General features: G+C 38.1%; 1 protein-coding gene across 3 annotated transcripts in view; it reads left to right on the forward strand.

Annotated features, from left to right (window-relative positions):
• Window positions 1-14,981, forward strand: part of PRR16 (proline rich 16) — a 322,940-nt gene that overhangs the window by 218,362 nt on the left and 89,597 nt on the right. For all 3 annotated transcript variants that reach the window (XM_066382083.1, XM_066382084.1, XM_066382085.1), the window contains exon 2: window positions 3,750-4,506. In XM_066382083.1, the coding sequence (XP_066238180.1) occupies window positions 3,750-4,505 (756 nt within the window). In that variant the 3' untranslated portion in view covers window position 4,506. The remainder of the gene's footprint in view (window positions 1-3,749; window positions 4,507-14,981) is intronic.

Genomic DNA, 14,981 nt, shown 5'->3' on the forward strand with positions numbered 1-14,981 from the left:
ATTAATGTATGTCAGGCTCTTTGACAAGATTTCTTGCTCCATAAGGCTAGTAGTTTAATTTTACTTTTTATTCCATTGGCATTTTGTAGGCATTCAGGAAATACTGTAACAATGCTGAGGCTAAAGCCATCTAGGAACGATCAAACCATCAGGGACACATGCAGTACTTATTCAGCTCTGAGCATCATTTTTAGCTGTCTCACAGTAGATCAGCTCTCTCTCCTTTGTTACAGACATTTAATATGATCAAAGGCTTAGGGAAGTTAACTTCTCTAAATGAAATAGTACACAGCAACCATGAGCCAAGACTGTTCCTCTAGCTCTCACATCCTTAAAGTGTCCTCCCACTTTAGTTTCTATGCAATCTAGCGAAGAGCTGGAGAAGTGTCACCAACTTTGTGAATCAATTTTGGCTAAATCTTTTTTTTTCCCCTTTCTTATTCTTAGAATAACTGAGCAGGTGTGACCTTTTTGAGGTGACAACACCTTCAAAAATGAAATAGGAAAGAGTATGTTTTGCCTGAATTACAGAAATAACCCTCAGTGCATTTACTTAACAAATATTTGTTGAACCCCTATTGAATGCCACTTGTTACATTAGACCTCCAGGATACAAAGGTCCCTGATCTCATTGAGATTAGGGTCTGGAGAGGAAACATTACTTCAGTGCTCATGCTAATTCTAAATCCTCAAATCAAAAAAGTGTGTGTGTGCTTAGAATGAAAAAAAATATGGTTCCTTGTGAATATTTAATAAATTAACTTGTCCTATAAGGGATATTTCAGGAGAATGGTGAAGGTTTGCTTCATGAGTGACTACTAAGCTAAGATTTTAAAGATGAGTAGGAGTTAATAAAACAAAGAGGACAGGTCACAGCATTTCAAGAAAAAAAGTATTAGTATGTGTAAACGTCCTGTGGCAGGAAGCAGACTGGTAATTATCTAAAAGAAGACCAGAGGGTTTTGAGAATAGAAAAGAAAAGGAAAACTTATCAGAGTTGAGGATATAGGTTCATTTAGTGAAAGACAATGATGTACTAGTTTATATGGTCTCTAAGGGTCCAATTGTTTTATTTTTAAAAATTTTGAGAACCAGCTATTAAATAACTTTTATTGAAAACCAAAGTATGTATACAAACTTATGTTAAATAAATTATGTTATAAATACAGGTTTTCTAATTATTCTTAGTTATTTATATTTATTTTTATTATTATTTGTGATCCTGAGCTTATTTATATCTATTCTATTGGTATGGTGGAAACCCTTTATAATGACATGCTACTAAACATTTCTTTCTAACCTCACATTCAGTGATGTTGCATTTACTAACTTAAAATTGACTGTGGTGGAAGCTTACACTGTGATAACTGGCAAAATTCTCAAATCAGGATCCTCCTGCATTCCCAAGAAGCAGCTGTTAACACTTTACCAGCACAACACTGACTAAGACCATCCAGGACCTTGGAGATTATGTTAAGAATGATTCTTTATCACCATAGAAATGAACAGGCATTGAAAGGTCGAAGCAGGGAGTTGACAAGGGAGCATTTCTATTTTTAAAAGATCACTGAGACTACTACAGAAATGGAAGGGGAAGCAGGGTGGTTCTGGGTGGCCCATATGGTAAATAATAGTGGCTCAGACTAGGATCAAAGAAATGAAAATACAAGTGAATGGATTTAAAATATGTTTAAGAGTTAAAGGAGAAGGCCAAGCTCTGGTGGTATTAGCAGGAACCAGTCATAAGGAAAAAGTAAAATCTCTCTATCTTCCCTAATTTGTAGCTGGTCATGATGTTTTCACTTTATGCCCAATGGTGAGCACCATGTATCAAGGAGCCAGTGTCACAGTTGAACAGACTTAAGCCTGAATGAGTGAGTAGGGGGGAAAAATGACAGTTGGAAAGCATATGAATTGAAGGAACTATCTCTGCACAAAAATAATTTTTCATGTAATTCATAACGTTTCCATATGCATAACAGTGCACTATGGCAGCCATGAGAATGGCCTCCGAGATCCCTGACTGTGAGGAGCGTAGATGACTGGCCTCTGAGATCCCTGACTGTGAGGAGCGTAGATGACTGGCCTCCGAGATCCCTGCCTGTGAGGAGCGTAGATGACTGGCCTCCGAGATCCCTGACTGTGACGAGCGTAGATGACTGGCCTCCGAGATCCCTGCCTGTGAGGAGCGTAGATGACTGGCCTCCGAGATCCCTGACTGTGAGGAGCGTAGATGACTGGCCTCCGAGATCCCTGACTGTGAGGAGCGTAGATGACTGGCCTCTGAGATCCCTGCCTGTGAGGAGCGTAGATGACTGGCCTCCGAGATCCCTGACTGTGAGGAGCGTAGATGACTGGCCTCTGAGATCCCTGCCTGTGAGGAGCGTAGATGACTGAGGGCCCAGTCGCCGTCCTCTGAAATCCAGCGTTTGAGTCGAGTCATCCTCCCACAAGCTGCCCCCAGATAGTGACAGAACAGGACAAGACAAGCCTGTTCTGTTCTAGGCAAGCCTGTTAGAGGAGATGCCAGATTCCTTTGATGGGCAGCTTTAACTCCATGACTTTCCAGTGCCCTTGGAAAATCTTTCCTTAAAACTGCCTTGTCTACATGCTTTTACCCAATTTTCCTGTCTTCAGAATGATCTCTCCTTCACTTGGGGTATGATCCTACATCTCGGTCTACAGCTCTGCCAACCTTACTCGATTTTCCACCTCTGCCTGCGTCTGGTGCAGGTTCTGGGTCCTGGTTGTGACTTGGGTCCCTACCCAAGTAATGGCAGGCATCTGTGGTGTAGCCTCCTGGGTCCAAGAGAATTTTCAGCCTCCTTTCTCAAAGTCAGTCAGCTTCTGTTTCTTGTGCCAGAGGCAGGAGATCTTTGTCTGTGTGTTAGAGGTTCAAGGGTTTTTGCCATTCTCCTAGTTCTTAAAGGTTCTGTTTTATAAAAGGAGAGGTTCTGAGAGATGGGTGGAGTTTCTACCTGAAGCCCAAAAGGGACTCTTCCCAGTTTCTTCTCCGCCCTCAGTCTCCCAAGTGAGAGGCACATGGAAAAGAGACAGGTAAGGACAGATGCCTTGTCTGGGCTGCTAGGAATTCCCAACTGGCGTGACAGCAGATGCTCTGTCTTTGATCAGTCATTAAGTGTTAGCTGGTTCTTTTTGGGGGTTTTTTTTGTTTGTTTTATTTGCTCATTTTGGTGGAGACCGTCTCCTGTCCTGTGATTTGCCAAAGGTGAAATAATTAATATATCCTATCTATCCTATGAGGGCTTGAAATTTTTTGCTGTTTTGTTAATTTGGTAATTTTGTGATCTTAGTTCTCCAATGGTCCAGAAAAGTTATGATTTGGAAAATTGGTGTTTTCTCATTTATAGCATGAGATTAATTTTCTTCTGTAGCTTTCTACATGCTAAGCAAATGTCATCTCAGTAAATTTAATAATTTTTAATCAGTTATGTTTCTGCATAAAGATTTCATCTTTGGTGAGTATAGCAGAGTTAGGAGTAAATTGTATTCATAAAAAGTGTATTATATTCTAGGCGTGTGAAGTCATTATGTCATCAAGCAGTTTGCACTCTTCTGGTAGCTATTCTGTCAACTCGTTGAATGAAAACATTATGCGGTGTTGGAGAACAAAACTCAACGTTAGTCGGAGCTCCCGTAGCAGGTCATAGCTAGACGAGAAGACATTGTTTCTAGTATATTTTGCTTTGGGTCAGTTTTCAACACAAGTGCCTTGTCCTTTCTACCAGGTGGTTGATCAGATTGACACCCTGACCTCTGACCTACAACTGGAAGATGAGATGACAGACAGCTCCAAAACGGACACCCTGAATAGTAGCTCAAGCGGCACCACAGCCTCCAGCATAGAGAAGATCAAAGTGCAGGCCAACGCACGGCTCATTAAACCCCCAGCGCACCCCTCTGCTATCCTCACGGTCCTGAGAAAGCCAAACCCTCCACCGCCTCCTCCGCGGTTGACACCTGTAAAGTGTGAAGACCCCCAGAAGGTGGTACCAGCCGTCAATCCCGTCAAGACCAATGGCACCCTTCTACGGAACGGAGGCTTACCGGGAGCACCCAACAAAATTCCCAATGGAGACATTTGCTACAGACCCAGTAGCAACTTGGACAAGGTTCCCATGCAGCCTCTGATGCATAGACCTGAAAAAGACAGGTGTCCCCAAGCAGGTCCTCGAGAACGGGTTCGGTTTAATGAAAAAGTGCAGTACCATGGCTGTTGTCCTGACTGTGACACCCGGCCTAACACAAAAAACCGGGAAGCACATTTACACAGCGAACCTGTCCAGCCCCCAGGAAGGCTTGCTCACCAAGGCCCTCCCCGCCCTCCTCCACCTCATCTGCCTGCATTTCCACTTGAAAATGGGGGACTGGGAATGAGCCCCAGTTCCAGCTTTCCCCCTGTCAGATCTGCGACTGTGCCTCCTGCCACCGCACCAAAACCACAGAAGACCATCTTGAGGAAATCAACCACTACAACAGTGTGATGTATGCCATTTAAAAACACTTTTTGTTTTATTTTAATTTTTATATTATAAACATAAAGTTATAAGTAATGAGCAGTTTCTACTCAAGCAATAAAAAAGCCCAAATATATTAATCCCGCACTCAGCAAAGTGGCATAAAAATCACCTGGTAAGTATGCAGTACATTATTTATATCCTTGGTGTACACTATTTTAAAAGTTGCATCATCAAAATCCACAGAATATCGAAAGAGCTGAATATATTGTTTTTTTGTAGTTGACCTGTGACTGACCTGCAGTTATAAATCATTTGATTTATTATGAGAGATGGTATTAGGTTCATTTTATTCATGCCTAACTCTTCTGTGTATTAATAATATATCAGACTTTGACCTAATGCTTCTTAATAAGAAATTTTAACACTGAAGTACCATTTTATTATTTTTTTCTAAAGATATTTGTCACTAGTTTTGCATTATTGAGGATAATACCAAAAAGTTTATTTTCTATACTATAAAATTATGATTATGTTCAGCTATATAGATAATAAAAGATCTGGGGGTGTGGAAACATCGTGTATCAATAAACACTAGAGAGTGGCAAAGCCAAATGTTCCTCCCAATAAAAATGAAGCTTTTAATCCCATGTGAATGTTCATCATAGTGGATGGAAACACACACAGAGTTTGGAGAAGATGACAGTGAATGTATGTCATGATCAGGTTCTAAGTAGAACCTGACATATTTTCATATTATATTGATACTATATTTTGGTACCTCACGGACACTGCCAACTTCTTCGACCCTTCTTGAACTCAGTGTTCCTGTAGGACACCATAACCCAGCACACTGAAGTGGTGGGATGATTTGCCTTCTGCATCAGCAACCTCTCTGCCTCTTCAAGGAACCCCATTTTTAGGAGAAACATAGCAGAAAGTAAAAATGCTTCTAGAACAGGATGCTTTCAGCATTATCCTTAAGCTAGTACCAATAAGAACTGAAATATACCAGGGGTCCTTGTTATTCTATAGAAGGAAGAGAAGAAATCCTTTCCCCTTCACAGCCAATAAAGTTCTTTTCTTCATTCTTATTTGCCAACTTAGGTCATTTACTCACTCATGGACCAAGTTTACTTCCCAACTACTATGAGTTGGACTGATCAGATATTTTGCCCTGGAATTAGAAATGAGTTTATCTCCCCCAAAATCATGCTAACATTTGCATGCCTCAACAATATGTGTCCATTTAGTGGCGTGAGTATTAGGAGTCATTATTGGTAAAAATGAAGGCAGTCCCTGGGTTATGAATGAGATAGGTTCTACAGATTTGTTCTTAAATTGAATTTGTATGTAAGTTGGAAGAGATACATTTACCTATTTAAATGCAATATAGACAGATGTTTGTCTTAACATAGTACTTATTTTTATCTTTCTATGCATAAAATGCTTAAACATTTTCAAATACAACCTTACACAACCTTGGATGATGCAGAAGATGATGGACTTGTTGGAGAGGATGAGACTGGTGTTAGAGAGTCAGGGTTTGATTTTGTACTGGAGTCAGTTTCTTGAAGTAGGTATCAAGGGAGGTTTGTACAGAGCTTTTTCTTTTTTTAATTATAAATGACCCTGTAGCATCTGAGGCCTGCAGAAACGATACTGTAACTATATGGTATACTTTGGTGAACCTCTCTGTATCAGGATCTTGTTCCTCTAACTTTGCCATTCCTGCTTAAATGAGATGCAAAGCATCCGCTAACTCTTTTGTAGAAAACTTTTTTGGTTCTGGAGTTTCTAGGTCCCTGTTTTCTTCCCTAAATATTATCACCTGCCACTCTAGTTCCATTCAGTCTTCACTGGTTAGTTCTTTGCCATGGGAGTCAGTAACTCTATGATATTATTTTCACTGATGTCCAACTGCAGTTGATTACCCATAGCCCTTATGGGGCTCTGTTCATAAGTACAAGTTGTATGTTTGTAAGTCGGGGACTTATTGGATGTATATTGTACAACTTAATGAAGAGTAGTACTATAGTTCTTTTACTGTTTGACCTTTGATATCTAAACTTTAATTTTTGTTCCTATAGGGAGATAGTCTTCAGTCATATTTCTCTGTTGCTTTCTTCAAGCTATACCATGGTCATTTGAAATACTATTTTTTTTTTTTTTTTTTGTATTTTTCTGAAGCTGGAAACGGGGAGAGACAGTCAGACAGACTCCCGCATGCGCCGGACCGGGATCCACCCGGCACGCCCACCAGGGGCAACGCTCTGCCCACCAGGGGGCGATGCTCTGCCCCTCCGGGGCATCGCTCTGCAGCGACCAGAGCCACTCTGGCACCTGGGGCAGAGGCCAAGGAGCCATCCCCAGTGCCCGGGCCATCTTTGCTCCAGTGAAGCCTTGGCTGCGGGAGGGGAAGAGAGAGACAGAGAGGAAGGAGGGGGGGTGGAGAAGCAAATGGGCGCTTCTCCTATGTGCCCTGGCCGGGAATAGAACCCGGGTCCCCCACACACCAGGCCGACGCTCTACCGCTGAGCCAACCGGCCAGGGCCGAAATACTATTTTTAAGTAACTTGTTTTTAAAAGATAATAGTGTATTTTAGATAGAACAACAGATATATATTATAGGCTTTATTTATTTTTATTTAGAAATTAAATTCAATGGGGTGATATTGATCAATGAGAGTACATAGGTTTCAGTTGAACATCTCTATAGTATTTGAACTGTTGATTGCATTCTGTCCATCAAATCATTTTCCGTCACCTTATATTTGTCCCTCTTTACTCTGCTCCCCGTGGTAACCACTTCAATTTTATCTATGTCTATGATTCTCAGTTTTATATCCCACCTATATGTGAAATCATGTAGTTCTCAGGTTTTTCTGATTTACTTATTTTGCTTAGTATAATGTTTTCATGGTCCATCCATGTTTTTGTAAATGGCAGTATGTCATCATTTCTTTAAAGGAACAATCAAATGAGTGAAAGCAAAGAGTATGTTGTGTTAAAAATTTACTCAGAATGATTTTTGTTATGTGTTTGTTGGACATGAAAGTAGTGTAAGCAGAATAAATCTAATTTTTCAAAAAGTTACAAAACATAAGACCAATAATTTTAAAAGGTCATAATCAAAATGTATTAGTTGTGTTATCAATATGTTTAATAAATGTAAGTCAGGTAAACAAATAATTGACTTATTGAATACTAAATAATATATTTTCAAATTTTTAATGCCTCCATTCAGCTTGATGTAAATAAACCAAGGGTTTCATTATTTTTCTAGACTTCAGTACTGTAATTACTTCCTTTCAAATGTCCATCCAGTGTTAGACGTTTGGGTATAATACAGTCTTAGAACACATGTAGCTTCATGCCTTCAGCTCCATCTTTCTTCCACAGCCTGTTACTGTGACCCACTAATTGTCTTATAATTTCAGACATTGACCCCCTGTTGATATCTGGGAATCAATCTAGATCTCTAAGTAGAGCTTCTTAGCAACCACAAATCATCCATAGAGTAGGTAACTCATTTTCTATAAATTAAGTGGAAGAAGTTGAATAATTCAAGCAAGTTGAGTATAGATATTCAGCCAGATGCCTAAGCATAACCTCTGAGCTTTGTGTCCTTCTCTCTGCCTCACAGTGGAGACAAAGCTCCTCCATGAAAGGCCATCTTCTTAAGTGTGATTGGTGACATATGCCCACACTACCATGCCTGTTTTCATTTAACACATTTATAAGTAACTATTGGCCTAGAAAGCTGAGTTAAATCTCAACCTTAAAAAAAGGTTTTAGTTATTGACCTTCTTTTCTTATTATAGTTAACTACATCATCAAGATTATATGTTCAATTACAGCAGGGCTGGGACTTTCTTTTGAGTTTATTTGTTCCATATGTTATTTTTTCTCCATTAATGTATGAATATATTGAGCCAATAGTTTTATTTTCCCCCAACTGATGATTTGGTAACCTTGACTGAAACTTAGTTATGTCTTGAAAATATATATAAATTTGTAAAACATGGAACACAATTAACACAAAGCATCATAATATTTTTCTGGAATCTTGTGATTAAAGTATTCTAAGTGGCAGTGAAGTTTCCATAATCAGCCAAAATTGCTTTCAAAATTTAAATTCTGAACCGCAAGCTCTGCACAACATCCATTAAATTATCATAACACATGGTATAGATTTCCTGTTCCTGAAGATGCCCAAGTAGAAATGCTTTCCTCGAATCAGTAAGGGAAGGGTTTTTTTTTTCTTTCACAATTTGCATTTGAACACTCTCAACCACATAGAGAGTAGTGTTCACAGAGCTAACTGCCATACTCCTTTGAAAGTGATGTGTTTACAAAATAAGGAACAGTAATACTGCTTATGACAGCATCCATTCTTAATGAAGGTAAAACATACATTTTTTATATGTAGTATTCATTAATTAAACTGAAATAGGAAAGGTTTTGTCTTGATAATTTAAACAAAGATTGTCCCACCTTTCTGATGGGAGGTTGTTGTATGCATACTGATAAAACGTAAAAAGAAAATAAAACTGACCAACGTTCCCTTTCAGCTCCTAATAGTTATAGTAGCTATAAAAGAAAATAAACTGATATTCTTTAGGTCATGCTTAAGCTAAATATAAAATATCTGCTCAAAAATACAGGGACTACATAAGGAGAAATTTCCCAGCTCTTCCAATTTGATATTACTACATTCATACCTCCCCTTATTAGTATAATAATATTCTATAAAAAAAAATCTGCTACTAACTGAAGTGGTTTCATTAGTGTAAAAAAAACTTGTATTTGAATTATGCCTGCATCTAATTATTTAATGAACAAGGGAATAAAGGAATAAGGCACTGTATTGTATGGCTTTTTTGGACAGATCAGTAGTTGAATTGCTTTTAGCATAACCAAAAGCAGCAGCTATACACAGTCTCTCGAAGTATGCAAGATCCTTTTATCTACAAGTTTTAGTTATGGCTCGTTTTGGATCCTCCATGAAGAAAAGCCAGAGGAGTTAGATGTGTAATTGCACTGGGAATGGGGTAATGAACTGATGAGTCACTGCCTTGACTGAATTTTTTTTCCATGGAATATATGCAAAAATGCAATGTCAAGTCTTGTAATTGTCCTAATTCAGTTTTTTTTTCTCCTAACTCTTTGTTAGTAGCACATCTAGCCATAATGTGCCCTCAAATTTGTAGCAAGAGATTGCATTTTGTACCCACTGATGATTTCTAAGTGAGGGAATAATTTATGAGTAATAAAAATTCATATCACTTAGTTAGATAAAGTGCACAGACTCTGACGATTAATGGTATCAGAGAATCACATGATGTTTTTCTGGGTCAGTTTGACACTGTATTTAAGTTTTTAGAGTAAAAACTTTTGGAGTTTTTGAATCATGCTAGTTGCCTGAAATAATGACAAATGTGATGCTACCGTGGGGGCACACAGCACACAGCAGTGTTAAACATAAAACCACAGTGGGCTGTGTCTTAGTGGAACCACAGTTATGTAGGGTGTCATTTCATTGGAAGCTCTTGGATTTATCACTCTGCTCTTTTGAGAAAAAAACTAAAGTATAACATAAAGAAGATTTTTAAATAAACCTCACTTTAAAATGTACTTAAATCGCCTGACGGGGTGGTGGCGCAGTGGATAGAGCATCGGACTGGAATACGGAGGTCCCAGGTTTGAGACCCCGAGGTCACCAGCTTGAGCGCAGGCTCATCTGGTTTGAGCAAAGCTCAACAGCTTGGACCCAAGGTCGCTGGCTTGAGCAAGGGGTTACTAGGTCCTCTGTAGCCCCACAGTCAAGGCATTTATGAGAAAGCAATCAATGAACAACTAAGGTGTCGCAACGAAAAACTAATGATTGATGCTTCTCATCTCTCTCCGTTCCTATCTGTCTATCCCTATTTATCTCTCTCTCTGACTCTCTCTCTCTGTCACTGTAAAAAAAAAAAAAAGTACTTAAATCAACAAAAGGAATAGAATTGTGTGAAGGCCAAGGGAAAATAAGGAGAAAATATTGCTTATAGAACCCCTGAAGTGTGGCCCTGACTGGTTGGCTCAGTGGTAGAGCGTCGGCCTGGCATGCAGGAGTCCCAGGTTTGATTCCCGGCCAGGGCACACAGGAGAAGCACCCATCTGCTTCTCCACCCCTCCCCCTCTCCTTCCTCTCTGTCTCTCTCTTTCCCTCCCGCAGCCAAGAGTCCATTGGAGCAAAGGTGGCCCCGGGCACTGAGGATGGCTCTGTGGCCTCTTCCTCAGATGCTAGAATGGCTCTGGTTACAACAGAGCGACGTCCCAGATGGGCAGAGCATCGCCCCCTGGTGGGCATGCCGGGTGGATCCCGGTCAGGCGCATGTGGGAGTCTGCCTGCCTCCCCATTTCCAACTTCGGAAAAATATAAAACAAAAAACCTCTGGAGTGATCAAAGATAGGTTAGCTAATATACCTGGTTTATAAACTACATGCATTAGAGTTTCTCTAAGTCTCATATGAATGTGTAAAATAGAATAATTATTGTCCTTACTTATAAGTGAAGAAATCTAGGATCTCAGTTTCAGTATTTACTAAAATCAACCTTTTAGGAGTGACATGGTTGATGTTTTAGTGACTGCCTGACTACCCATATTTTCCCCACAACATCAACATTTAATTGTTCTTCATAACCCTGAACTTTGCAAATGTTTTATTTATTTTTATGAGTTATTTTGATGCTTAAATGGGGCTACCTAATGTTGTTTTGACATTCTAATTATGTTTGATCTTTGCAGAGTATGAAAGTGATCTCAGGCAATTTAGCTACTGTCTAAAATGAATGAGCTGCTGAATAATACAAGTCTCATATTTCTCATGTATTATACCAGCAGCTAGCTTTACCTTTCTTTTTTCTTTTCCTTTAAATTCAAAGGCTATTGATTATTATGGTTTTTTTCCCCTATGTTCTGATTTCATAGTATTAAAACTACTACAACTGACCCTGAATGTGTTACTGCCATTACTGGTATTTCATTTTTTAATTTCACCTATTTAACATTGACCCCTGGAGCTAAAAAAAAAAAAAAATGAAAGAAAATAAAGACAATAGATTCAATTCACTCTGTGGAACCACTAAAAAACCAGTGCATTAGAGCTGCCTCAAATAAAGTATTTCTATCCTTTTGTTATACTGTAGATATGACTTTTCATGATTTCATAATGTACTTATCAATTCTCCTAATTCTCAAAGGGAACTTTGAGTGAGTTATGGTTGATGTTGACAAGACATAATATTTAATTGACCCTTTAAATAAGGACTTATTTATGCCAAACATTCTTTTATGTGTTTGTATTATTTTTTTCTCATAATGTTATTTTTTCCTCATAAGAACCCAGTGTCTTAGACACTATTATTATTTACATTTTACAAAAGAGGAAACATTGATACTGGAGACCTGTTCCCTAAGGTTGTAGAGACAGGAGGTGGTCAAGAACATCAAAGTAGGCAGGAAGCCTCCACAGCCCAAGGTCTTCACCACCTTTCAGAAATGACTAAAACTCAGCCCCTGCCTTGTATATGGGTCAGCTTAAAGCTGAAAGTCATTTCATTGAAACTTGCCTACAAGAAGTTCTTGAAAATATAAAAAAGGAGAAAAATACGTGTATTTCTCTGTAAGGTAAGATAGACTAGTCCGTGCTGAGGTAGCAGATAACCCCAGTATTTCAGAGACAGCTGAACTAAACTGTGCTCCTTCAAAGTTTATCCTGAGTCCCAAAGACTCAAGATCCAGGTGGGAGCCTTTTAGAGGATCATTCAGCAATACAGGCTGTATTGATTATCTGGAACCATTACTTAGTCAAGCATCCTTTTCCAGGACCACCAGAACATAAGAAGGGATAACTTGAGACTCTTACTTGTGTTTTTACCTCGAAACTTTAACCAGACTCATCAAGAAAAAGGAGGGAGTACCCAAATAAATAAAATCAGAAATTAAAAAGAAATAACAACTGACACCAAAAAAATGCAGAGGATTATAAGAAAATACTACGAGCAACTGTACTCCAACAAATTGGACAATCTGGACAAAATGGATAAATTTATAGAAATATACAATCTTTCGCCTGACCGTTGGTGGCGCAGTAGATACAGTGTCAGACTGGGATGCGGAAGACCCAGGTTTGAGACCTCGAGGTCGCCAGCTTGAGTGAGGGCTCATCTGGTTTGAACAAAAAGCTCACCAGCTTGAGCCCAAGGTCGCTGGCTCGAGCAAGGGGTTACTCGGTCTGCTGAAGGCCTGTGGTCAAGGCACGTATGAGAAGGCAATCAATGAACAATTAATGTGTTGCAGTGTGCAACAAAAAACTAATGATTGATGCTTCTCATCTCTCCGTTCCTGTCTGTCTGTCCCTGTCTATCCCTCTCTCTGACTCTCCTCTGTCTCTGAAAAAAAAAAAAAGAAAGAAAGAAAAGAAAGAAATAAGAAATATACAATCTTTCAAAACTGAATCAGGAAGAATTAGAAAATCTGAATAGATAGATTACAACTAGTGAAATTGAAGAAGAAATAATAAAATAAAAAAAAATAAAAAAAAAAAAGTCCTGGAATGGTTGGCTTCATCACTGAGTTTTACCAAACATTCAAAGAACTAACACCTATACTTCTCAAACTATTCCAAAAAAAAAAAAAAATCAAGAGGAGGAAGACTCCCACTCTCATTTTATGAAACCAGCATTATTCTTATTCCAAAACCAGACAAAGACACTATAAAGAAAGAGAATTATAGGCCAGTATCCCTAATGAACAGGGTTCCCAAAATCCTCAACAAAATAGTAACAAACCAGATCCAACAATACATTAAGAAGACATACATTATGATCAAGTGAGATTTACTCTGGGGATACAAGTTGGGTACAATATCTACAAACTGATACATGTAATATACCACATAAATAAAATGAAACATAAAAATCCTTAGCATATCATTAGATGCAGAAAAATAATTTGATAAAATCCAGCACCTGTTATTGATAAAAAAACTATCAGCAAAGTGGCAATAGAGGGAACATAACTCAATGTAATGTAATAACTCTTATGTGTAAAAGCCACATATTATATACCCACAGCTAACATTATAATCATGGGCAAAAACTAGACATGTAGTCTAGGAACAAGACAAGAATGTCTGCTTTCACTGGTCTTATACATCACAGTACTGGAAGTCGTAACCACAGCTATCACACAAGAAGAAGAAATAAAAGGCATCCAAGTTGGAAAGAAAGAAATAAAACTTTCACTATTTGCAGATGGCATGATAGTGTATATAGAGAGCCTTAAAGATTCCACCAAAAACTAATAGAACTGATAAATGATTCAGTAAAGTAGCAGACTAAAAATAAATATTCAGAAATCAGTTGAATTTTTATATACCAATAATGAACTATCAGAAAGAGAAACCAGGAAAACAATCCCATTCACAATTGCTTCAAAAAGAATAAAATACCTAGGAATACATTTAACCATGGATGTAAAAGCCCTTTTACTCAAAAAATTATAAGACACTGAAAGAAGAAATTGAAAGTACAAATAAGTGAAAATATAAACCATGTTCATGGATAAGAAGAATTAACATCATTAAAATGTCCATGCTACCCAAAGCATCTATACATTCAGTGCAATTCCTATCAAGATACCAATGGGGTATTTCACAGAATTAGAACAAATATTTCAAAAGTTTTTATGGGACCACAAAAACCCCAAATAGCCACAGCAATCTTGAGAAAGAACAAAGTTGGAAGAATTATGCTACCTGATACCAAACTATTTACAAGGTCATAGTAACCAAATTAGCATGGTACTGAATAAAAGCAGACATACAGGTCAATGGAACACAATAGAAAACCAACTAATACACCTACACCTGTATAGTCAATTAATATTTGACAAAGGAAGCAAAAACATACAGTGGAATATAGTCTATTCAGTAAGTGGTATTGGGAAAATTGGACAAATACATGCTGAAAAATGAAACTAGACTACCTTCTTAGACGTAAACAAGAATAAACTCAAAATGGATTAAAGACTTAAATGTTAGAATTGCAACTATAAATATTATAGAAAAATACAGGTAGTAAAATCTTGGACATTTCTTGTAGAAATATTTTTTTTGATGTATTGCCTTGGGCAAGGGAAATGAGACTATGTCAAACTAAAAAGTTTTTGCACAGCAAAGGAAACCATTAAAAAAATGAGAAGACAACCCACTGAATGGGAACATAGTCACCAGTGATACATCTAATAATGGATTCATGTTCAAAATTTATAAAACTCAACATCAAAAAAAAAAACTATTAAAAAGTGGGCCAAAGACCTGAAGAGACACTTCTTCAAAGAGGACATACAGATGGCCAATAGACATATGAAATTAAAACCACAATGAGATGTTACCTCATACCTGACTGAATGACTGTCATCAATAAATCAACAAACAGTAATTGGCAAGGAT

This window comes from Saccopteryx leptura, chromosome 4, assembly GCF_036850995.1.
Source record: "Saccopteryx leptura isolate mSacLep1 chromosome 4, mSacLep1_pri_phased_curated, whole genome shotgun sequence".
NCBI lineage: Eukaryota > Metazoa > Chordata > Mammalia > Chiroptera > Emballonuridae > Saccopteryx > Saccopteryx leptura.